The 25332-nt window shown below is 41.8% G+C and overlaps 2 protein-coding genes across 5 annotated transcripts in view; both read right to left on the reverse strand.

Annotated features, from left to right (window-relative positions):
• Positions 1-428: 428 nt before the first annotated feature.
• On the reverse strand, positions 429-11883 carry asb1 (ankyrin repeat and SOCS box containing 1). Of its 3 annotated transcripts, none has more exons than XM_083775893.1 (6): positions 11716-11883; positions 10624-10762; positions 9114-9416; positions 8468-8850; positions 6444-6578; positions 429-496 (listed from the first exon to the last, which is right to left on the reverse strand). In XM_083775893.1, the coding sequence occupies exons 1-5, from the start codon at positions 11810-11812 to the stop codon at positions 6448-6450; spliced, it is 1053 nt and encodes a 350-aa protein (XP_083632019.1). In that variant the 5' UTR covers positions 11813-11883; the 3' UTR covers positions 429-496; positions 6444-6447. The 3 variants fall into 3 exon arrangements, 2 of the variants coding, with proteins under 2 accessions (XP_083632019.1, XP_083632018.1); XR_014569912.1 differs by lacking the exon at positions 429-496 and adding an exon at positions 5558-6144 and having other exon boundaries at positions 6328-6578; XM_083775892.1 differs by lacking the exon at positions 429-496 and having other exon boundaries at positions 5558-6578.
• A 6823-nt stretch (positions 11884-18706) lies between these two features.
• Positions 18707-25332, reverse strand: part of traf3ip1 (TNF receptor-associated factor 3 interacting protein 1) — a 37289-nt gene continuing 30663 nt past the window's right edge. For both annotated transcript variants that reach the window (XM_083776955.1, XM_083776956.1), the window contains 2 exons: positions 21389-21606; positions 18707-19865 (listed from right to left, as the gene is read on the reverse strand). In XM_083776955.1, coding sequence (XP_083633081.1) covers positions 19700-19865; positions 21389-21606 — 384 coding nt within the window. In that variant the 3' untranslated portion in view covers positions 18707-19699. The remainder of the gene's footprint in view (positions 19866-21388; positions 21607-25332) is intronic.

Genomic DNA, 25332 nt, shown 5'->3' on the forward strand with positions numbered 1-25332 from the left:
ATAAAATAAATTCCCTACCTACTCTAAATGACAGCAAACCGGAGATCAAAGTATTATTTTGTTAGACCTAACCTCAGTCTTAACAGGCCACGTAGGTTGCTAACCCTAGCCTCAGGCTTAACCGGCCACGTAGGTCAGACTAACGGCATGTTGGTCTTATGGGCAGTCCCCAAACTCTGAACAGAGAGCATCAGACACCTCACCAGGCATCTCCAACAAGCTCAAAATAGCACACAGAGAGGGGGTGAACCGCAGAAAAAATGAGAAACAGAGAGAGGGAGGGACAGAGGGAAAAGTGAGCGACGTTTTCCAAATTCAAACAACCGTGAGAAACCATTTCATACCCAGGCCCCCAGCAGATCACAGGAGCTGCTGTGTTCTCCATCAGTGAGCTAGCTGGCTGTGTCATCATCCATGATGCAAGCCTCTGGAGGGCCGTGGTGAAGCTGGAGCAGGAGTCCTGCTCCCCTCTTGGCATCCTTGCTGTTCATCATGACTGCAGAAAAAGAACATAAATAGTAAATTTTCACTCAGCTGTATTAAATAAATGGATGCCTCCGTTTCAGCATACCGTAGCTGTCCCTTTGTCCAACACTGACATGATAACATTTCATTCTTTTAAAAAGTACAGGGATGTGTGTGTTTTGATTGGTTTGGAGTAAAACACATCATGACTCCATCGTTTTTATGGAGTCATTTATGTGTTGAGTGAGTTTTATGGATCCGTGAAACCTTGTAAATCTTTGCGTACGTTTAAAACAATACGTGGGTGAAAGAGTCGCTCCTTGATCCCTGAAAAACTACTTTTTTGGATGTAATTTTTTTTTGTTTTGTAAGGCAAAGGCCTGCTGCCATTTGGCACCAGGCCAGAGGGAGACATGGGATCATATTATACACTTTATCCACACAGGGTCGGATGCACCGGTACAGGCAGCTTCTCAATCCGGAGATCCCTGGTTTATATAATCAGCAAGTCTTAATTAAAGAATTATACCCAATGAGGTATGCAAACAAAACCAAAAATATGAGTGAGTAGAATTACCTTCCAGAATTGATTAGCTGCATACAGTGTACCGACGCTTGTCCAGATCAAAGTCCTGCACCAGCTGTGCATTGTGTTGCCCTGATATTTACGCTGAAGTGATTTTGTTTTTCTAGATTTAACCAAAGCACAGACTGTGTCCATGACAGAGGCAAGGAAAGTTTGGACTAAAACAGATCTTGGAAGAGGTTGTAAGGAAATGAGAACGAATAATTCTTTCATGTTTACTCAAGGAGATGGCTAACAGACACAGGAAGCATGAACAATAATCGTACTTTGGGAGAGGACATCTCAACACTTTCCGTACATTGGTGGCCATTGTATATGTCCCCATTCATACTTTCAACCTGCAACTATTTAGTATTTCAAACACTTTAAAACCACATAAACCTTATAAAATCTCTACGCTTAAAATAGTCAATCCATAAAATCATACCTTGCGTATACTGCATACAAGAAAAAACTAATCCAAGGACCTTTAATCCCAAGTACTTTTCTGTTCAGTTTCAGAAAATATACTAAATACAAAAGTTGACCAAACTTTTGAATCAGTTACCCTAGAGCCCCTAGAGACCAGTAACCTCGCGTCACCAGGCTTTCCACATCGGAGGAAAGCCTGGTCTGGGTTACTACATTTCCATATGATCTGGTCTAGGTGTGGTTTAGACCACATGATTAAAAAAACTGAAAAATAAACCTCCATTATTCCAGTTTGGGGGTTCCGGCTTTTTCCTGCGTCACTTTGTTTTGGTCACCACTGATTGTTTTTAGTCCCGCCAGTCGCTACGAGTTGGAATAAAACATGGATTTACCAAACAAACTGTTCCAATTACTTGACTAAACTTGTTGGATTCATAATATGAATCCAACAAGTTTAGTCAAAGTTGCGTCATAATTTTAGGGCCTTCACAATAATATTATTATTGTGAAGGCCCTAAAATTATGACGCACGGGGAATTTGGGGTATTTCTTATTCCGGTTCTGATGACTACAGCCTGGGCCATGGCTCAGTGGTCCAGGCACCTTGGCTGGTAATAGGCCTGTCTCACAGCCATTCCAGACCTAGTGGTGTTGACGTGATGTCACTCCATAGACATTACATGTTAAAAGACCTACATTCAGAAGCCATAAACAACGCTTTTTCTGAAGGTAAACTTTATTCTATTTGGTTTAGCGGTCTTAACATCTTGTTTTCTTCATAATAATATTGGTCTTTTATTTATAGAACAAATGGACACCAAGCAGTGAATGAAGCACATGTCACTTTAGCACCCAGCTGAAAAGGGGACAAGGTGAATATTTTGTCTTATTCTTGTGATTTATTGTTCGAGGTTTATTGTAGTGGTTTTCATATTGCATTTTGATATGGAAGTTTTAAGCTATGTATACTGTATGGGTATGGGATATGTAATTATGGTTTATTGGAACTTGTTTGTTATGGTGATAAGATGTTGGATAATGGATGGATGTTATCTACCGGAATTTGTCTGATTTATGATGCATTTTTTACCTTTGTTTTTGTCAGTTCTACGATATACGAATAAAGAAACTTCAAAATCATCAGTTCAGTCTTCAACCTTTCATGGCCAGCTGGGTCCGCTACAGTAGAACTTGTCCCCTTTCCAGCTGGGTGCTAAAGTGGCATGTGCTTCACTGCTTGGCGTCCATTTGTTCCATAAAGTTTGGCTTTTGACCGTCAGTCCTTTCCTTCAGCCTTCCTTTCCAAACTTCCTATCGTAAGCATAATTTGTGTACTGGTCCCATAGTGATGTCGTTCACGCTCCTCTACCACTGAGGCTGTTTTAACTGTTGCCATCTGCGGCACCATGATGGGCATCAGCAGCAGCACCACAGGTGAACTTGATCAGCCTAATCAGTGCCCATTGATGTGCTTCTGAAGCTTAGACAGGAAACAAGTGAAATAAAGGTCTGAGACCCAACATGGCAGGAAGCCCTTCACAATAAAAGTTTCACCATCCCGGGGTCCGTTACAATGCTTCAGGCTAAGAGAGTCAGTGGTTCTCAAATGGCGTGCTGTGAAACAAGTCCAGGTGTGCCGTGGGGTTTTCATGACAACCACACATTAATGTTAATATAATTATAGAATAAGCTTGAATTATGGCCTGGGCCACCAGCATGGCGTGTCCGGGCACCCTAGGCTACAATGCAAACCTGACAGCCTTGTCGCAGGTTCGAATTCCGATCCCAACGACCTTTGCTGCGTGTCACTCCCCATTTCTCTCCCCTTTCAGTCTACTGTATAAAAGTCCAAAAATACATCTTAAAAAAAATAAAGGGTACTATTACTTAAACATTTTAACCACTTTAAAACTAGCATCCCTATTTTGTATGGGTGACATTTTGAAATTGGAATTCATGAACAGCACATCTACAACCTCACAATGCACCTTTGGCACAGCTTTGAGAACCACGGGTCTATACTATTTTGTGGAGGTAACAGTACAATCTGAGTCTACTACAATGACCATCCGTAAATGTACACTATGCAGACGCACATAGAACATGCCCAAGATATTTGCACATTTATGCTCAGCCACATGATCACGTTTATGATCAGACATACAAAGCAATGTATATGGACATTTACAGTACTATACAGTTAAGTATATACAAGGAAATGCCATTCATATTTTTCACAAAAAGCGAAACAGCAGCAACCAAAAACAGATTTGGTAAAACAGTCTCACACCGAAGCCAACCATCCGAGAAATAAATAGCATAGCATCTAAATAATAGGAATTGCATTTCTCTTAGATATCATTCATGATTATAAGTAAATTACTTAATTTTCCAGAAGAGATTGTCTCCCTGTAATTAAGTTTCAGTTGGTATTTAGTCCATAACTAACCATGACCACACTTAACTGTCACAATTCATGGGACTGATTCGTCTTTGTGGCAGTTTTGCTACAAAAGGGATTGTTCAATCTCTGACATTTCAATACTGAACCATGATGGGTCTTCAATCACTGTCGGACAGTCTGTTTGACATAATCAGTGTTCAAAATAAATTTAATTAACATTTAATGCATTTCAGGGGCGCCCAACCATCAAAACATACTATAAGCTAAGTTAATGAGCACAAATGCCTGGGTAGCCTACTTTGACCCTTTTATTTATTCGTAGTGGAAGCATATAATAACGATTACAGACTACACAAAACGTACTGTTGCAGTCAGTGTGAGTTGAGCAACAGTAGAGCAAGAACATGTTATAGTATCTAGTTAAAGTGTATCACTGAGCCACAGCTTCTCCTCTTCAGATTATAGAACTATAAATTAAAGCCAGGCCCAGATTGATATATTGGCTGACTGATATAGCGGCCATTGTTCCACTTTCATCCTGCCGTTCCTATTTTGGTCAAGTTATTACAGGCTAAGGTGTTTTCATAAATGATCATACTCAATAATCCAGCATAGTTCGGACTCTACTGTAAATATATTTTAGTCAGTGCTTCTCACTGCGGCATGCAGCTAAAATGTGCTAATGAATTAAATAAAAATCAGCAAAAACCTAGGGGTGTAACGATATAGTAACTATCGAAATATCGATTTCAATTAAAAAAATCAAAGTATATCGATATGTAAACGGCAAATATCGTATTGTATTGTTGTCTCCACCAGCCGAAGGCATGGGGGAGAGTATGTTTTGCACTCCGTCCGTCCGTGTGTCCGTCCGTGTGTCCGTCCGTGTGTCCGCCCGTCCGTCCGTGAGCAGCTAATCTCGGCCACCGTTAACCGGGTCGATGCCAAATTTTGCACACACACTCCCTGGATGCCAACCATGAACCTCTGCCCCAAACTTTCCAGAACGGCCTGTTATAGCGCCACCAGGAGGCCGCTTTGTGCAAAACAAGTTTTTGCACAGTACACCTACAGATTGTGTCCAAACATCACGCAAATTGGTACAGTCTCTCTAGAGCCATGCAACCAAACCGGTCTTTCAGATTTCTCAGACTCCATCCTGATTGGTTAAGATTGGCTTCCAAAATTCACAGGAGTGCTCAGTTTCAAACAAAATGCTGCAAATCATGAACACATCGCGTGATTTCCGTGAAATTGGGCACCCACATTCCCACTAGGCCGAGGACGAAATGCCACATGAACAATTTCAACTCAGCCTCAAGGTGGCGCTATAACTGGCCCAAAAGTGTTTTACCTCTAACTGCACGGATCTGTGGATAACTTTGTATGCCAACTCCCTAGAGGCCAAGGAAAAACCTTTGCCTGGAATTTTTCACATCTGCTCTTTATAGCGCCACCAGGAGGCCGACATATGTAAAACACATTATCTATTATTACTCCTTCACATTTTATCCAAATTTCACGCAAATCGGTACACATGATCTCCATAGTCATGTGATCAAGACAGGTTTGTTTGATTTCTCATCCTGATTGGCCACGATTGGCTCCTACAGTTTTCAGGAGTAGCAAATGGCCACAACTCCTCAACGCAGCGTCCGATTGCGATGAAACTGTGCACGCATATTCCCACTAGGCTGAGGAAGAATCCTGGTGGAGACCTGTGCCGATTGGCACTTTATCTAGTTTGACATTGTATCGTATCGTTTTGCAATGGAAATAATCGGTATCGAATCATTTTGCAATATAACTAATCAATTTAATCAATACTAAGTACTTTTAGCAATTTTAAGAAAAAGGATGGGTTTAATTACTTTTCCATAGCTATAATTGGTCTATCAAAAAATGTGTGTATTCATGTCAAGGTGCGGGTCTTGTCTTTGTCCATGTGTGTTCAAATACAATGTCCATCTATTTGCCAGAGAATCACTGTTAACTGTATATCCATAATAAATAAATACATTTAAAAAATTTATGTATTTGCTAAATAGTTACTGTATCGATTTCATCAAATGATTGAATCGTGTCACCATAATGAACAAATATTGTCCATGTATCGTATCGTCAACCATGTATCATGTTATTGTAATGCTTCTTCTGATAAGATGATTAGAAAGCAGAATTTGCAAACACCTGCATACACATACTCTACACTGGTTCAGTTGCATATAATTTGCAACTTCTAGATACATTTGCAATGTATATAATTTGCATTACCAGGCTGTAGTCATGAAGCTGTAACCATCAGGAATGGTTAGGTTGACACGAAGGAGGGTTATGGTGGGAGGGGGGGCAGAGTAATGGTTATGGTGGTGTAAGAGCGCATACCACATAAGTAAGGCTATAGTCTGACCCTGGTTTGAACTTTAAATGCATCTCCCACCCTTCCTGTCCCTCTGTTTACTGTCCTTCCTATCTGAATAAAAGCATAAAATGCCCCAAAATAAATCTTCAAAAAGAAAGGTTTATGGTTTGAGTCAGACCAGGCAGAAATCTGTTGTGATGAGCAGAGGGACACACCCTGTCAGTTCTCATGGAGCAGGAACTTCTTGATGGGGTCAGGGAGCGGTAGTGATGTCATGTGGTTCAGACGCTTCTTGCCCATTGCTCTGCGTATCCTGATCCGACACAGGTGGGTCAGTCTCTGAGGACATCCTGGGAAGACATAGGGATTGATTTAAAAAAAAAAAAAAAACTATTTTCTCAAAACATGGCACAAAAGAACACGGTTTATAGAAATGTGAACATAAAGCTACCGTCTTGTCCAACTGCCGTGAGTTAGAGCCAGATCAATATGTTGTCAGACATTAGACGTTTTTGGACGACAGCGTTATCAGCAATTATGTAGCCTGTGTCCCAATTTTCCCAAAGGACCATTTCAACTGTATCTCCAGAATATAATTGATCCTCACTAATGCTCATATAAGATGGCATTATTTATGTCTATACATGTCTATGTCTACTAAAAACAGCAAATAGCTTAAGCTAATTTGTTGTGTTCTTGTAAATCAGTTATTTCTTTTAATGAATAGGGCTTAATATTTTGTATTTTATTATACTTTTTTAGCCCACAATTTTTGTAACCCATTTTTTCACCCAGTGTCAATTGTCAGTTTTAGAGACCAGGATTATGCATATTATTTATATGCATAAGCCAGCACTTTTGCTCTTTAGATACCTCTATAAAATTACAAGTATCGCGAGACTGTCCACCGTTTCCTGTCTGGCAGCCAAATCTCGTGATACCCCCGAAACAGAAACGATACCTGCTGCAGTTTAAATCCTCAAATAAAATGATGTACTGTGCACTCTGTGCACATGGAAAAGCAAGTGATTCGAAAACAAACTGTGATGTCTTCTTTTAGATGCCTGAACCGATTATATGACACAGGTCTCAATGGTTCATAAATAATGTTTGTTATGAGCAGTGATGTAAATAGGTTTTCAATGTAATGGGTCCCGGGATGCACAGGTGGTCATTCAAATGAGTCCCAAAAAATTCTTATGAGTCCCAAAAAAAATCAGTGGTGCAACTCCGTGTGGGGGTTCGCAGGGTGGGGGGGGGGGAGCCACTTGGCCTTTAGTGTGGTCAGCTTTTTGAGGGCACAAGGCCAATTGCCTTGGCATGAAGGCCATCGATTAAAACAATGATTTTAAGTCCCCTTAGCTTAAAGGTTAAGGATGATTACATTTTTTTTTAATTTAAAGGCGAACATTGGTTCAGAATAGTGCTTCTTAAATAAATAATCACAGCTTTAAATAACAAAATAATTAGCTACTGTTGTAAAATATTGTAAACATGTCTGTAACATGGGGTCCCAGTGCAGAGATGAAAATCATAATGAAATGGCCTCTAGGACCCTGTCTTCTTTTGTTTATACTGTGCAAATTGTTCAGCACCTTCTAACTTTGTTTTGAAAGGTGCTTTATAAATAACATTTCTTTTTACTCACTTACATAACTTTTGAATGAGGGCTTGGTTTAGAAAAGCCTATATTTTGTGCTAAAGTAATATATTGAATAACATATAAATGTAGATGTTAAGGCTAGACTGGCATAGCCTATATGGCATGGTGGGGCTGCAGTACTGAGGACTATGGAGATAAGTCAAGTGTAAAAAGCATTTTGTACAATTGTGTGCTTATGAACATTTACCACGTTATGTCCGCATTGATACAGAAATTAATGATTATTAAGCGAGCAGTAAATGGAGCAAGCTGGCCCAGCTCATAATGAGCTGGGCCAGCTTGCTCCATTTACTGCTTTGTATTCATGTAACTTTCGGTGCGAGATTTGGCTCCAGTCACGTCACCATAACACTTCCTTCTCTAAACTTCCTTGATGTAGTCCAGGAAGGAAGTGAGACCAGTGTGACATCACAGGCACTATGTAAAGCGTTTCTTGTGTACTAACCATCATTAAAATAGGATCCGGTTGCAAAAGGGGTGAAGTGGCCCTTAATAAAGAAAGTATCTGTCCCCACCAGCAAGACTACTACACCAGCATCTCTAGCCCACCCAATAATCAGATAACAGATAACTCACTCCTAGCCTCCATGAACACCCCGAGCGCCTCTGGGTCCATCTTCCCCCGGTTAGCCTCTGCCAGCCCCGTCTCTGCCCAGAGTACCAGGGCCGGGTTGGCCCCGTGGTCCAGCAGGAGCTGGACGAAGGACGTCTCGCAGCCGTGGCGGAGGACTGCGTCGAGCAGACAGGAGGCCAGGCCTCGCGCCAGGGCCTCACGGCAGACGGGGCCCGTGTAGTTGTAGTCGGGCTGGGCACCGGCCCGGAGCAGCAGGCTGAAGCAGTGGAGGTGATGATAGGTGGCGCTGATGTAGAGAGGGCACACCACCAGGGTGTTGAGGGTGCGGGCGCTGAAGAGTGGCCGGGGACCCAGCTGATAGTCCACATCGACGTCTGCGTGGAACCTGGAGGGTGTGCACCTTGTGTTAAAGACGGAGTGCCGTGATTTTAGTGTGTTTCTAAAGTGGTGTATTTTTCGATTGGGCCTTTTGACTCAAAGCCTTTCAGCTATCAGGAAGAAACCAAAAATGCACATATTTGCATGTTATAACCACAACTGGGGGTCTTTTAGAGTAATATTAAAGGACCATTGCCGTTTCTATTAGCTTGGATTCCCCATCGATGATGTCACTGGTGGACGGGTTTCTGTCCGCCGGCTGATCCCCACCTGATGAGTTCCTGCAAGATGTCCAGTCTCCCCACGCGCACCGCGTGGTAGAGTGGGGTGCTGCGGTGGTGCCGGCTGCCGTTGGGGTCCGCCCTGGCCTCCAGGAGGATTCGGACGCAGTCCAGGTGGCCGTTGACCACCGCTACGTAGAGGGCCGTCTGGCCCTTGACGTCCACGAGGTCCACCTGGGCACCCTGGGCAATTAGGAACGCCATGCAGGTGGCGTGGCCGGCCGTGGCAGCAATCCGCAGCGGAGTGCAGGGCAGGCAGCCACAGCACCACACAGACTTCTCATTGATACGCCTGACGACAAAGGGATGGGGGCGTAGTTTAGTAGGAAATAAAACGGCAAGTTCTCAGCTGAATGAACAAAGACAAATTCTTGCTTAATATTCTACAGTACAGTCCCTAGCTTTGGTAGCTCTCATTTCTTAATACTAAAGGTCATTACACACTGGCGAATTGGCGACGCGATATATTCGTGCGAATAATTCACATTAAAAAAAAAACAATTGAAGTCCATGCAAGCTTCCACCATCCATCAGTGGCGAATGTGCGAAAATGCGACCGTTTTCGCTTTTATTTGTTCGCTCTGGTGTCGTATTTTGCAGAGATTCGCAGGCGAACTGCAACATGCAATATTTCGCATTTTCAGATCGCTTATTCGCATCGCGTCGCTAATTCGCCAGTGTGCAATGACCTTTACCCATCATTTAGCCATGTCACTTATTGTATTTGTGCAGCATTCTGGTAAACACACATCAAACTTAAAGTTATCGTTAGTGTCATTAATGACTTATTACCTAGATATTTTGTTCTAATTATAAACTCATTTGGTAGCATTAGAGCAGTGGTTCTAAAAAGTTTAAAGACGTAGGGAAATGAAAAATAAAATGTTCACACTTTGACCATATCCGTCATCATATGAGCATACCTAACAATCTATACCAAAACAATGGGAAACGAAAACGTGCTACGTGATGACATGTCGAGTCCAGCATGAATAAAAATATATTTTGATTTAATTCAACTGTTTTATTCCCATCGCTGTGCGTTCCTCCAAACACAGCTGGTTTTGATTACAGAACTACTCTGTTTTTATTCTCATTCAAGATGACATCCAGACAGACTGCTAAAATATGTATCTGAAAACATTATAGGTTAGAAATAAGCCACAATTAAGCTTTGCTGACAGTCTGTCTATCTGTGACTTGTAAACATTGTGTTGCCATGTAGCAAAGCGTCCCATAGCCGGAAGGAATGCGACACCGATTGGTTCAGAAACACACAGCCTTCCGTTTCAGACTGAAACTAAAATGCCCCCAAAAAGCCATGGCAGCCCGTCTTTACATTTTAAAGATCCATAACTAAAGTAGACCTGTATCATTGTATGGTCCATTTTGGAAAAACCCCAAGGAACCCTGAGGGTCCCTAGATGGACCCTACTTTGAGAACCACTGCATTAGAGGCATAAAGAGACATGCTCATATGACAAGTTTGCCTTCCTCACTGTCTGAAGCAGTCTTCTTGTAGAAGGCTCTTCAGGGTGTCCAGGTCTCCCACATAGGCCGCGTTGTGGAGGCGCATGTCTTCTTGCTCTGCAGGTTTGTCGCTGAATTGTTCCAAAAGCCATTCCTTCAGGTTACGGCCTGGTGTGAACAGGAGCAGTTAGGAGACATTGGCTGTAATAATATCCAAACATATGTTATTTAATCAGAGGCCATTGTGAATGGCCTACAGAAGGATAAACACTGCATTATGAGATCATACAATTGGCAATGGCAGCATAGTTAAAGACATCCCAGACCCTCCTCCAGGTTTTCACCTGAATAACATTGAACTCTTAAGGCCTAGCTAGCCCTTAAACACACTTGTGTTTTCCCCCTTTTAATATCCTAAGATTAAATGTTTACTAGCCATTTACTAGTTCACATGTACTTCACAAGCGTCATGTCATGATAATCATGACAGTCATGTTTCAGGGCTAAATGTTTACAAGCTTTAGCCAGTTTCACATGGAATGATTTCAGCCAATGAATGCACACACACAGCCTAGGGAAGAAAATCTGAAAACAGAAACACCTAAAAGCCCCACCCATCCTAGCTCTGGTCCATAGCCCTAATGCTTCTATGAGAATCATAGAAGCAATAGGGCTATGGACCGGACCAGAGCTACACCCAGCCCAGTCATGCCATTGCCTAATGCCTCTGCTGGTTTGATTGATTGATTGAAATATGTATTAACAGTTTGCAGAATGACAGTACATTTCAAGCACAAACTCAATACATAGACTGTTAACTGTGAGTGGACGACCCAATTAAGCATTACACTTGTTTACAACAGGGTCCACCATGTTCAATTCATCAAAATAGCATCGGTACCCAGGCTTTCATTTCAGCTGGTGTTACTGCAGCTCCTCCTGCATTCATTGTTCTAATCTCCGCATACGATGTGTCATTGTAGGCCTATACATGTTTGTGTAACAGTGTCGTTTTCTTTTTTTCTTTCTTGTTGCACTTTGGTGAACCCGGGTTGTTTTCACACCGACTATAATTTATACACGGTTGGTTTGCACTTGGATTCGTTCATTCATTACTTTACCTGCAGCCGTAGCACTCGGCAGATCAGACACAGTGATGAGCGGTGGTAAACTGCTACTGGGTGGCTCATCAACATCATTGTCCGACCCGTCGGCCATCAGCGTCTGTTTAGCTCTGTCAAACTTTGAATTGAAACTGGAAGTTCGGTACTTGTGTTGTTGAAACAGGTTCCCGAAGCCAGAGAGTCGTGATCAGCGTCAGCGTGTAAACTAAATTAATGATGCAACGGGAAGGGAGAATCTAAACATAAACAAACGTGCAGTGCAGCGCTACTTCCTGTAGATTTAAAGGGGAACGCCTCCAATTGTTGATTGGGGGGGGGGGGGGGGGGGGGGGGATAAGGACAACATATCACACCATTTTCTAATTTGCAATGAACAATTTAGTGCAAATTATTCCAACATAAATTGTTGGACTAGAGATATAATTGATATCAATACAGCTTTGCTCAATGCTGGCATGCCATGGGTTTAGGTTAGACTGGAAAGACAGAATATGACAGGGCAAACCATGCATGGCAACATGACAATTTGCCCCCCATGGATAATACAAAAATCAACACAATTCAATTCAATTCAATTCACAAGTCAGTTTAATTTAAGGCCCATATAATCTTACTGTATGTTTTTCATATTTGGTGCCAGTTCCTGTAGCATTGGGGGTGTAACGATATAGTAACTATCGAATGTAGGCATGTAGCACACAAGTTCAGTGTAGTGCTCACAAAGAGTGAGCTCAGCCTCAGATTAGTAAACTATATAAACTGGGGACTCAGTCATGTATGACTGCTCAGGGCAAATATCAGGTAAAAGGTTCTTACGGTATAACTATGACTGATGTGATTGCACCTCATCAGATGTGATGCATTGCATCTCCCACCACATAGACCCATCAAAGCAACTGTTTTATGTTAAGTAGTAAGTACAACTGTGGCAAGAATCATGTGCATCTATTGGCTGTTCAACTTTAAGAGCAAGGAGCTAATAGGCTAAAAAGCAATGTGGCCCATCTTAGCTGATCGGGTGGCTCATTTTACATGAAAACGCAAAATCAAAAAAATATGTGACAGCTTATGTTTCAAAAGCTATAGGGCCTAAACTATTATTTTTTATTATATACATTTAACTCAAACCTATTGAAAACAGCCAATGTTAATCATATAAACCCAATTTAGTGTCATGCATCACTTTTTCTTAGTTTCCCAGGCTAATTACCAGAAAGCGGCCCAAATTAGCTGACATCACCCTAAATGTCTAAACTTTAATGTCAAACTAAATGTCAAACCAAATGTCAAACTAAATGTCTAAAGTAAATGTCAAACTAAATGTCTAAACTAAATGTCCAAACTAAATGTCAAACTAAATGCCAAACTAAATGTCTAAAGTAAAGGTCAAATTAAATGTCAAACTGTCTAAACTAAATGTCTTTAAACTATAAATGTCAACTGTCTAAACTAAATGTCTAAACTAATGTCAAACTAAATGTCAACCTAAATGTCAAACTGTCTAAACTAAATGTCAAACTAAATGTCAAACTGTCTAAACTAAATGTCCAAACTAAATGTCTAAACTAAAAAAAGAATGGTTCACATTTTTGGTTCACATTTTTTTCAATTTATTTCACGTTTTGCACCGATGTACACAAATGTATGCACCGATGTACAGATGTAGTGCTATTCCGGCTGTTTCCGGACAGTGTTCCCATGCTGTTACTTGCAATATTCCATTCATTCATTCCATTCATTCTTTCCATTCATCCATTCACCAGGCGTTTGGTGCTCCCCGAACTTGGTGCACAGGACTGCAGGCAGCCAGGGCCTGTATCTAACATGTTAATGCACCATATTTTTTATAGTCTAACCCAATGTGATAATGTGAATGCACCATCTTTTACGGTCTTGAATGTGACAGCACCATCTATCTGTGGCGGGTGGCAGACTGTGGTCGCTGGACGTTTCGCATGCAGCCATGGGGCTATGGCTTTTAGTACTGCCTGACGACAGTTGAACCGTGGATGCAGCGGCTCTGGCGGTGGTCTAAAAATAAACAGTCAGGTCAGCAATCCCATGTGTCACCCTGGACAGACAGGGCTAAAGAGACCCTGCAGCTCTGTAAACACTCTAATACTCCATGTCCATGGTGGAAAAAAGGAATACATCTGGAATTAGATACTTCAATAAAGCATATCAGTTAAAGGCAATACTCCTTTCTAAAAAGCAATGCTTGATACAATGAATGTCAACTGGGTAACACAATAGCGTTTTTTATGGTGTTACGATATGATACGATTCAATAAATGAAAATCATTACAGTAACTTTTTTTTTTTTTTTTTTTAAGATATTTTTTTTGCGGCTTACGCCTTTTATTGATTTTTGAAGGGACAGACAGTAGGCTGACAGGAAACGGGAGAGAGATGGGGGGATGACATGCAGTAAAGGCCGTGTCGGGTCCGGGAGTCGAACCCGCGGCACACTGCGACTGGATTACCAGTCCGGTGCCCAGACCGTTACGCTACGGCCTGGGCTACAGTAACTATTTAGCAAAGAAATTAAATCTGTGTGAAACATGTAGATAATGCAGGGAAAATGTATTAATTTGGATATAAATAAGTGCTTCTCTGGCAAATACATAGACATTCTATTTGAACACACAATATGTATTATCGCACCTTCACATGAACAGAGAATACACACATTTATTGATAGACCAAGTGTAGCAATATTGAATTAAATGGAAAAGTAATTAAAACACAATTTTCTTCTTAAAATTGCAAAATACAACTCACAAGTATTTAATATTACAATCGATTACCAATTTTATACCGATTATTTGCATTGCAAAACGATACGATACAAAGTAATGCTGCCGTTTACATTTCGATATACTTCGATTCTTGAAATGAAAATAGATTTTTCGATGCAGTTACTATATTGTTACACCCCTAGTAAAGGGGTATTTACTTCAGTCCTTAAATTATAAAGTGTAATAAAATAACATGTAAAAGAATCAACTGGCAATGAATGCAGTAGTAATATAGCTGCAGCTATGATTTTGTGAGGTTACAGCCACTCTAGCAGTCTAAACCATAGCTCTGTGCTTCCAAACAAAGTGGTGTGGTGTCGTTTGTGTTAAAATTAAGGATTGGCCCTTTCAACCTGGCCCGGATTAGTGGGCAACTGCAGTCCAGAGCAATGAAAAGGGTGTATTTTAGGAGCCCACTCCAGTTGTCAAATAGAATCATTCATTAGCAGCACCAACAATTGTTAAGCGCAAAGTCTAAAAGTTTTGAGGGAGCCTTCTCTTAAACCACCTTGCTAGTTTTTGACAATGTAGTTTTGTTTGTGGAACCCTGCAGTGAAAAAGTAAACGCAGATGGATGATGGAGCTGTAACTTGATTGTAGTGTGGTCTCTTAATCCAACTGTTGAGGCTAAGGCCAGCGTCTTCACTTTAAGCAGGTGTCCATGCTCTCTGTGAGGGGCCTTTGGCTAAATTGATTTGTATCACAAATGCTCTGTCTAAATCTTTCTTAATGGCCATTTAAGGGCTTCCTAATGCTTTTTGTGTGCCGCAGCTGTTTCATGGCTTGCCAGAGCAAAATCAGTGCTGATGTTATAACTAGGTCCTTTAATGAAAATTTGAAGGTTTTGATTATGTCATGTCAGGCCCTGGGTCTCCTCGCAAGTGTGACTCTGGTGTTCCAAATGCCACAAGGACTTTAGTTGAACTGGTCAAAAACTGAAACTATACTTTGTCATATAATAAAATACTTAGATGTACATCACATTAGCTCTAAGTTCACAGCACACTCAATCACAGACTGTCCGCATCTTTTTGGTAGGTCTAAAAAGAATGACATGGAGGCAAATGCTTATTGAAATGTAAACCATTTAATTCACTCCACTACAAAAATTATATAATTATCTTAACTATGATACAGACTCCAGATATACATAATATACAGTTTAAAGCGCAACTGTGGAAATGGTACAAATTAGTTTACAGTGTAAATGGTCCTTTCATAAAAAATAGTATATTTCAGAAATGGGCTCCCACTGTGCGTGATTTTCAGTTGGGAAAGTATTTAAACTGTACATCTTAAGGGCTGTTCACATTTACATTTCATGTGCTATAATACTGATATGAAAATGAAGTGAAACTGGAATATACCTATGTGACCACAAAATAGATATTAACTGTAGTAAATAGTGTGATGAAATGTTTTGCCTAGTAATTTATACTTGGTTACGCTCTGTGTAGTGCATCAAATGGCTGATATACAATCTCATTTGTAGATTATACACATACATTTAAGTACAAATCATGCTTTTCTGTCGCAAAAATACAATGTTCCTTTTGTATTTTCTAATATAGTAATTTTATTTCCCTCACAGCGTGACAGGCCACTGCACACATTACAATTTGATACTTTACTTTGTATTACACAAAGTACAGGAAGAAATATGTAGATGCATTGATATTTTCTGTCAAATCAAGACAATGATTTGGTTATTTCATGATCAGTCAGTCTGTGCAGTCAGTCTGTGCACAGATGCATGATGGGAAACCAAGTCAGTTCGTTTCGGGAGGGCTCCCCGAACAAAAAAATAATAATAATAATTTCATACTGTCATAGAACACTTGTGCTCTGGAAGCGAACCCACCAGTCACAGCTACGCTGTTGGTGGCGAGACAACTTGCTCAAGACAAGCAGCATACACTATAGCCAGTGTTGGCAACTCTTGTGAGACTTAACCCTAACCCTAAGCCAACCCACCTCCAAAAACGTGTGAATTCCGTTCGTGTCCGAGCATAGGCATGGTGACGCCCCGCCTGCCTGTGATTGGCCTACCGACACTGCCTGTATTGACTGTCCTGCTGGATAGTCTGATGCGAGGTTACTCCGTGGTGGGAAATACTACAAGTAGTATGGTATGATACAAGAGAACGCTAACTTGTACGTTTTATTTTTGTAGAAGAGGCAAACTAATTGTTTATGCCGTTTGCTTTGATGGAATTGATTGAACATGCACGCCATAATATGATTTGATTTGGGTGTGTTTGTGTTGATTGTGTAAACTTGAAACATTCTTGCACTATAAAAAGAGACACCAGACTGATTCTGCCACTCAATGTGATTCACACTCCCCCAAACCAATGGGTATTTATACATTAAAGAAATGTTCGCTTGTTAGATTTTCAAAACAAGCCACTGTGCAATATGCATTGCAAAGGCAGATGAAGACTGGCTACGCGAGGCTAGCATAACACAGCAAGCAACCAAGTACAGTATAAATCAGGTATGATGTTACCAATATAGGATGTAGGGGCCTCCACAGTAATGTGAAAAATACATACACGACAAATAGTTTTGTTTTTTCCTCCTAATCTTTTAGCTTTTTAATTCTGGAAAACATTTTCCTTAAAAAAAGAGGGGGAAAAAAGAAAGCATAGGTATTCTACCTTGTGCAACCACTTTGAACCTGGTGTCCCTATAGAGCGTCGCAGTCACACACCCTTTCAGAATGACGAGTGGCCCAGGAAATGATTCACCATTCATTTTCTCCATAGGCTTTTCAAAAAGTATTTATTTAAAGACGGTTACGCCGCGGACAAAGCCAACTCGGATCGTGACAAATCATGACAATGAACACAATGTTTTGGGCCGATCAAATAATTTATAAGAAGAAAAACAAAACAAATAGTGTTGTATCTTGTCTTTATTTTCTTCTAATTATTTGATCGGCCCAAAATATTGTGTTCGTTGTCATGATTTGTCACGATCCGAGTTGGCTTTGTCTGCGGCGTAACCGTCTTTATATAAATACTTTGAAAAACCTATGGAGAAAATGAATGGAGAATCATTTCCTGGGCCACTCGTCGTTCTGAAAGGGGGTGGGACTGTGACGCTCTATTGTGAGCATGACATTCATTATAGGTGGACAGCTTTGTAAATTTGCCAGGAATGCCAGGGTTAATGTGGTCTCAAAGTGCAATGGTGCTTCACAAGTGGAACAATGGAAGAGATGCCACTAGACAAACGGGTACTGTACACATTGAGTATATTGCTTTTTACAAGCTACAAAGAGGTCCAGGTAAACAAAGAAACCAGTGGCTGTCAAAACGGCCAAAGCGCGAGTTGTCCTCGGTTGATACGTTACGTGGAATATAAATTAGTTAATAAGTCAGTGCTATTGAATAAGTCGATGTGAACATGTTTCCAGTTTTCAATCAGATTAATGTTCCACTGAAAAGTACTGTAGACTGAACCACTATTGTACTACTAGAGTCCAAGATTGCAATGATGGATAACCAAGCAATTCACAACTTTGCTTACTGTAAATCGCTCTGGATTAAGAGCATATCTGCTATATGCCTAAATTGTAAAGAGCACATGACTACTACAAGTCCAATGAAAGATTCTGCACACAGCAGTGGGTAAGAGTTAAATACTGTTTATGTTTTAATTGGTTCATGATCGAAACTTCAAATTTAGGAAACGTGTACTGTAGGACTCCCTCTTCTCAACAGCTAACTCTTTTTTGAGCAAGTGAAGCATTCACTGGCTCATTCATTTGGGCCAGCCGTAGCTTAGTGGGTAGCGAATAGAGACATGCCGCACAAAGTTATACAGTACATGTCAAAGTGTTTCTGAGCAAGACACATGATTCCTAAGAGCTGTCTCACATGTACTCACCATGACCTCACCATGACCAGCCTTCAGCTGGGTGAAGCCGAAACAAAATTCGGCATCCATACCTCCATAGCTTAGTGCTTAGAGGCCACCTAGTAATGCTCTGCTGTCGGGAAGAAACCACCTAACTGAAATGGTTCTTTTCCCGGGTTTTTTTCTCGTTTTTTTAGGAAATTAAGAAAACCTTAAATTACAAAAACAAAGCAATACTGCCTCATCAAAGTTAGTGATGTGAGCCTGTGACTTGTTGTATGTATGTGTGTGTGTATATATATATATATATATATATATATATATATATATATATAGCAGGAGAGGGGGAGAGGTGGTGGAGTTAGCTGCTTTAGCAGACAGTTTGGTGATTCAAGGGAGTTAAGAGGTTTTGTCCGAAGCGCTTTTTATTACTTTTCATTGGTTCAATATGTTTTTAACCAACACACAGACGTAAAGGGTGTTCAAAATAAAAATAAAATAAAAATGTTGTTAGAGTTAGGTGCTTTCCTACTGACAGCAACTAAATTACTGTAAAAGGCTTCCCGGCACGCCCGTGTAGAAGTGTCCCTGAGACACAACCGTAACATCTCCCGCGCATCTCTGAGTGCTCATGACCTTCTGAGTAGCCATCATCACCTGGTGAAGCTGACATTTCCCCCGCGGGATAAAGGTCTTCCCTTCCACAAAGGCACAATGAAATAGTAAGCAATATGTTGCAGAGGTGGGGTGTGTATTGTGTGTGCACAGCAGGAACGGTTTCGTTGTCCTCAGTGGCTTGCAAATTCACTAGCCACTTTTACTGTTTGGCCAGGCATCTGGTTTTTGAGCAGTGGCACACCGTCTCCAACATGTGACTTTGACTGTCCCTATGTCAGTGTCTGACTATCTGTTTGGGGTACCAACAGGTGAGAAAGTGGTGCTGTTGAGCTTCACACTGTGCACAGATGCATGATGGGAAACCAAGTATTTTGTGTAACACCAATGTCTTTCTACAACAATAAAAGTATAGTTCCACCACTAAGTTCAGACGGGTCTGATTTTTTCTTTTCTTTTATGAGAACAGGACCCTCCACAATCCCTGCCAGAGTGGCTGATAAGAGGAGACAACCAGCCACTGCTACAAGCAACCAGATTTGGCTAGAGGTTTTGTGCCAAGTTCCTTCCTTAAAACCCCTTGAAACTGCAGCTTTTCATTTTCACCATTACTCAGAGTATTGTTTTGTCTCGAAAACATCAGCGCTTAAAAAATACATTTATATATACGGTATATATATACTGTATCATAGACCTGTGTCTACTCATGTCCTGGAGGAAAAGTTGATGCTGGTCACCATCTTTTGGATCTTCTCCTCGTTCTTCAGGATGTTGGCCTTGACGGCACAGATCTTGTCCTGCTGGTCCTTGATCAGCTGTTCCAGTTCAACTAGCTCAGACTTAAGGGGCTCCACTGCACTGTCAGTCTCTCTGTGACACACGGTCAACACACGAAAACATCGTTATAAGAGCAGATCAGCTATTTTGTTTTTGTGTTTAAGTTTAAATGATTAAATGTCAGTACTTTATTTGTATATTTAAGTTACTTGTCATATCTGCCTTGTGCAATGTTTGATTACGAAGCCTTAAAAGGCAATCTGAAATGTAATTTTGATTCACATCAAAGTTCCCATATTCAATGACAATGCCTAAAACACATTCAAATTGCAATTATTAATAATTAATCGCAATTATTTGTGCGACAAGCAGCTATAAGTAATAATATATCAATTTCAATGACATTTATTTTATTTTATTCAGACAGACAGCAATGGGTTAAACACTCCCCAAAAAGTCTTTGTCACTGTGGTACCTCTAGGTTTGATACCTCTAGATTTTCTCAGAAGCTTTGTCATTGGTTAAAAATTTCCAGATGGTAAATTACTAACCAATCAGGAAGTGGACAGTCAAATTGCATGCATTATTCCTCATCTTTGTAAGCAGACTGCAGCCCCTAGAGGTGTCACAGAGACTAAACATGTTTTGGGAGCCTTTAACCTTAGAGTATATATGAATAGAGAAAAGGCACCCAGAGGAAACCCTGAGGCGAAATGGACAGTGGCCTAATTTGATATTGCAGCCTGGCCCCAAACACATGAACGCGCTGGTCCGTTGACTATCATTGTGCACGTTTACGACGGCAGCACGCTCGTGCGTGTTCGTGCACGTTTAACGGCAGCGCGTTCATGTGTTTGTGGCAAATCCATCCCAGAATGCTCTCTGTTCCTACCCGGAAAGAGGAGTGAAATCGCCTCATGCGCTTTTGAGCAACTTAATGCAAGTGGATGGAAGGCGAACTCGGATGCCATCTCTATTCATATATACTCTAAGCCTTTAACCCATTGCTGGCTGGCTGTCTGAATAAAAAGGAAAAAAAGTAATTAAATTTTTGATACAGTATATGATACTTATAGCTACTTTAATCGCCAACTTAATTTTGTAACCGTGACAGCCCTATGTTTGAGTGATCCCTCCAGTCTGTACCTCTGCTCCTGTGTCAGGGCCTGAGCGTGCTGCTTGTTCTCCTGGTGGGGTGTGTGTGTGTGTGTGTGTGTGTGTGTGTGTGTGTGTTCCTCCAGTCCATACCTCTGCTCCTGTGTCAGGGCCTGAGCGTGCTGCTTGTTCTCCTGGTGGGGTGTGTGTGTGTGTGTGTGCTCCTCCAGTCCATACCTCTGCTCCTGCGTCAGGGCCTGAGCGTGCTGCTTGTTCTCCTGGTGTGTGTGTGTGTGTGTGTGTGTGTGTGTGTGCTCCTCCAGTCCATACCTCTGCTCCTGTGTCAGGGCCTGAGCGTGCTGCTTGTTCTCCTGGTGTGTGTGTGTGTGTGTGTGTGTGTGTGCTCCTCCAGTCCATACCTCTGCTCCTGTGTCAGGGCCTGAGCGTGCTGCTTGTTCTCCTGGTGTGTGTGTGTGTGTGTGTGTGTGTGTGTGTGTGTGTGTGTTCCCTCCAGTCCATACCTCTGCTCCTGCGTCAGGGCCTGAGCGTGCAGCTTGTTCTCCTGGCGCCAGGTGTGCAGCTCGGCCTGCATGGCGTCCATGTCCTCCTGGACGTAGTCCATGATCTTGCCCAGGGGCAGGGCGCTGCGGCACAGCGTCTGGACGGACGTGCGCAGCCGGGAGATCTCCCGCGACACCAGCTCACGCTCCTTCCTCCTCGCCGCCTCAGACACCACACTCTGGATTGTGGACCGAGTGTGAGCGAGTGAGGGTTGGAAATAGTGCTCAAATATTTTACTTGTGCCAAGTTTTCAAATGTATAAAAATCTTTTGAAAATAGCAGATCTACAAGCTCAAAATGCGTCACATTGCGACGCTTTGTGAGTTTGTAGATCGGCTATTTTTAAATGTATCACACATGTAACATATATAGCGCTGAAGTGGTTGGTTACTGTATGTTTTGCAATAATAATCCAAATCTAGAAAGTAATTAGTAACTAAAGTTGCCAAATAAATGTAGTGGAATAAAAATATTTGCCTCTGAGACGTAGTAAAAAAATAAAAATACTGAACATTTGACATACTCAAGTAAAGCAAACAAATACCTAAAACAATTACTTAAGTACAGTACTTAAGTAAATGTACTTAGATACTTTCCACCACTGGTTCTGGATCGGTGGGAAAGGGTGGAAATAGCACAAAATTGCTGATCTACAAACTCACAGAGATTGCAGATCTTATTATAGAGCTTGTAGATCTGCCATTTTGGAACGTTCACGGTGGCTTTCATTTATTAATTTATTTCATTTAATAACATGCCCAAAAGTAACACTGGTGCATTAGTCTCTAAATGTTACTGGCAACAGCAAATAAAACAATGAACACAATCTTTCCATATCTAGGCAATCTAAACGTTTGTTTTTTCCTCCTGAAATAAAACTTGTTTTAGGCCCATACAAGTCAATTAGTACAATCTCAGAGATCATTGAACTAATTGGCCCGCTGAGATTGTCCATTATTGACCCCTTTACCTACTCGTCGCCGAGACGATATATATTGATTACGCTTCACAACTCTGTTCTGCACGTGCTCGGAACACTCCGCTGAAATGTCCGCTGGCTTATGCTGTCTATTGGAACAAAGTATTTAGGTGAATTAGGATTCTAATATCTCGGATTATTCTTCCAGGCTGCGTTTTGGATCAAAAGAACCTTGATTTGCAGCTTATTTTTATAAACGATATGATCGCTGGTTACAAAGTGTATGTTGTGGGTGAATACAATAACATTCGCGGGACCTGTTACATAGCGATTTTACACTTCCTGTTTCCCCTTTTCTGAGAGAAACGGCTTTCAAAATGAGACGGTTAACATTGAAGTGAGTGGCAGCAATCGTGGCAATCTACGAGTATCGATTGAGACACCAGATGGCAGTGTCGGCGGCGAATAAGTTAACATTATATTGTATTGTATTTTATGTCTATGAAGCGCAAAAACAGCATAGGAGGTTAAGGGATTGGGGATCAATAGGAGTTACTTGATATACTATGATGAGTAAAGTGTGTTAGTTAAGTTAAAAGTAACTTGGAAGAATGCACACACAGATGCAAAAATTACACACACACACACACACACACACACACACACACACACACACACACACACACACACACACACACACACACACACACACACACACACACACACACACACACACACACACACACACACACACACACACACACACACACACACACACACACACACACACACACACACACACACAATAAACCCTCTTCAGGAATTCTACACTTGCTAGCAAAAGTATCAAATGCCCATGGCCAGAGCAGGGCTGCATTTAGTGGTTTAGGATTTCAAGGCTAAAAATGTTAAGCAGGAATTCTACCAACCTACTTGTATATATAAAGATCAAAAGCGTGGCTGAATTGTGTTGGTTAATGTAGGGGGCCTGGCTGGTGAAGGCCTCTAGTGTATGATGGTGGGGTTGAGGGGGTTCCGCTATGTCCCAGTTACCCTCAGCCCCTTGATGGGGGTGGGGGGGGAGGAGTAGGGGGAGAGGTATTAGAGAAAGGCCTCCCCTTGGCACGACCAGACCCAGTGATGTTTGCTCAGCTGGGCTCTGCAAGGCCTCTTCAGTGTGTGTGGGTGTATGTGCACGCGTCTGTGTGTGAGAGAGAGACTCTGAGTCAGTGAAATGACAGAGCGCTATAGCTCTGGCTAGCCTAAAGCCACACACATGCATGTGTGCACTCTTTCTCTCACACATGCACACACACACACACACACACACACACACACACGTAATATAAAAGGCATAGCACTACCAACCAGAGGTATATGCGCATGCAGATATAGTGGACGCACGGCAGCCACCCACACTCCTGGTCTTAAAGCCTTGTTTATTTAAGTAACAGGCTGTGGCAGTGAGGTTATTTTACTACAGTATTGAGTAACAACTACTACACTTATGCCCCCTTTCAAGTTCAACGCTCGGCCCAATTTATGTCATTCGGCCCCCACAGATGGAAGCACCTGCCTTTGTGCGGCAACAGAAATCACCGTTTGCGACAGTGTGTAAACTAACTGACAACTTCCTCTTCAAAACACGCCAGCCGTCACAGTCCACTCGGGTAGGAGGCCAAATATCACGTTTTGGCAAGAGCCGGTTCCACATTTGTTCGGAGTCCCTGTCTTATCAAGCCATCTCTTAAAAACAAACCAAACGGCTCAGTAATTACGACGTTGAAAAGCGACTTAACAAGACAGGACCGCGCTGGAGAGAAAACACACAAAACCTCAAATGTTTGCCGCACATTCCCGTCAGGAAGCAAGCAAAAAGAAAATGTAGAAATTGACAAGTTGCTTTTTTTTTTACCCTTTTTTTGCGGTGGCCCGGGGGTGTGAGGGTCGAAACGCCCAGGCCCAAGGGTCCCTCCGTCAAGGTGGGTGGCTTTCCACCGGGCCCCGGCGTGAACACAGCAGCTAGACAAACACTCCATGGCTCATTCGCCTTGCCACGGCCGCGGTCCGCCCGCCCGCCTGGCCCAGACCAGACCCGTGGCTTCACTGTATTTCCCGCCCACTCCATGCCTGTGTCCCCGCTGTCTCAGTGGTGGAAAAAGTACTCCAATGTTTTACTTAAGAAAAAGGTATCAATACTGCAATATAGAAATACTCTGTTACAAGTAAAAGTCTGGAATTCAAATTTGACTTGAGTAAAAGTAGCCTACAAAGGTATGGGCATCAAAATGTACTTTAAGTACCAGAAGTAAAAAGTATTTGTAATTGGAAATACTCAAGTAAATTCCTCAAAATTGTTACTTTACACCACTGCCCCTCTCCCTCTGTATATGAAGAAAAAAAACAGGACCTGTGGTTTGTGTGGACTCTATCCGGGCTGGACATAAATCACTGCTTTAAAGAGGCCTCTGTTGGGGTGTAACAACACCAGCGAGCTCCTAGTTTTTCCCTCTCTTTCTCACCCCCGATCCCCAGAACAATATTTGTTTAGAATGTGGTGGCCCAGTAGGAGGAGGGTGGCTAGGGTTTTTGCCATTATCTCAGACAGTGATGGAAGTCTAAAGCAGAGCTGGGAGCCCACTGCTATACTGAGAGCAGGTGGTACACAGTGGTGGAAAAAGTACTTGGATGTTTTACTTAAGTAAGGCGGACTCTGGCGGACTGTAGTCAACGGCCTATGCTCCATAAAAAGGAGCGATAAGCATAAGTAAGTAATACTGCAATGTAGAAATACATTAAAAGTCCGGAATTGAAAATGTTGCTTGAGTAAACGTGCAAAAGTGTTGGCGTCAAAATGTATTTAAAGTACCCAAAAAATCCAGGATAACAACGCTGATTTGTTTTGGATGTCTGAATGTTGTATGTTAAGTTGGTTGTTCACCAAGGAAGTTTTTGTTTAAGGAAAATTCATAGAGAAGGCATGGC

This window comes from Protomyctophum parallelum (assembly GCF_964188405.1).
Source record: "Protomyctophum parallelum genome assembly, chromosome: 11".
In the NCBI taxonomy this organism is placed as follows: Eukaryota; Metazoa; Chordata; class Actinopteri; order Myctophiformes; family Myctophidae; genus Protomyctophum; species Protomyctophum parallelum.

Bases quoted from the DNA above. Each gene is read 5' to 3' on its own strand.
- asb1 (XM_083775893.1), bottom strand. From the start codon at position 11,812: ATGGCCGACGGGTCGGACAATGATGTTGATGAGCCACCCAGTAGCAGT. The intron at 8,851-9,113 runs GTGGGGATCAGC...CACACCCTCCAG, and splicing joins ATCTTGCAGGAACTCATCAG to GTTCCACGCAGACGTCGATG. The intron at 6,579-8,467 runs GTGAGTTATCTG...ATGTCTTCCCAG, and splicing joins GGTGTTCATGGAGGCTAGGA to GATGTCCTCAGAGACTGACC.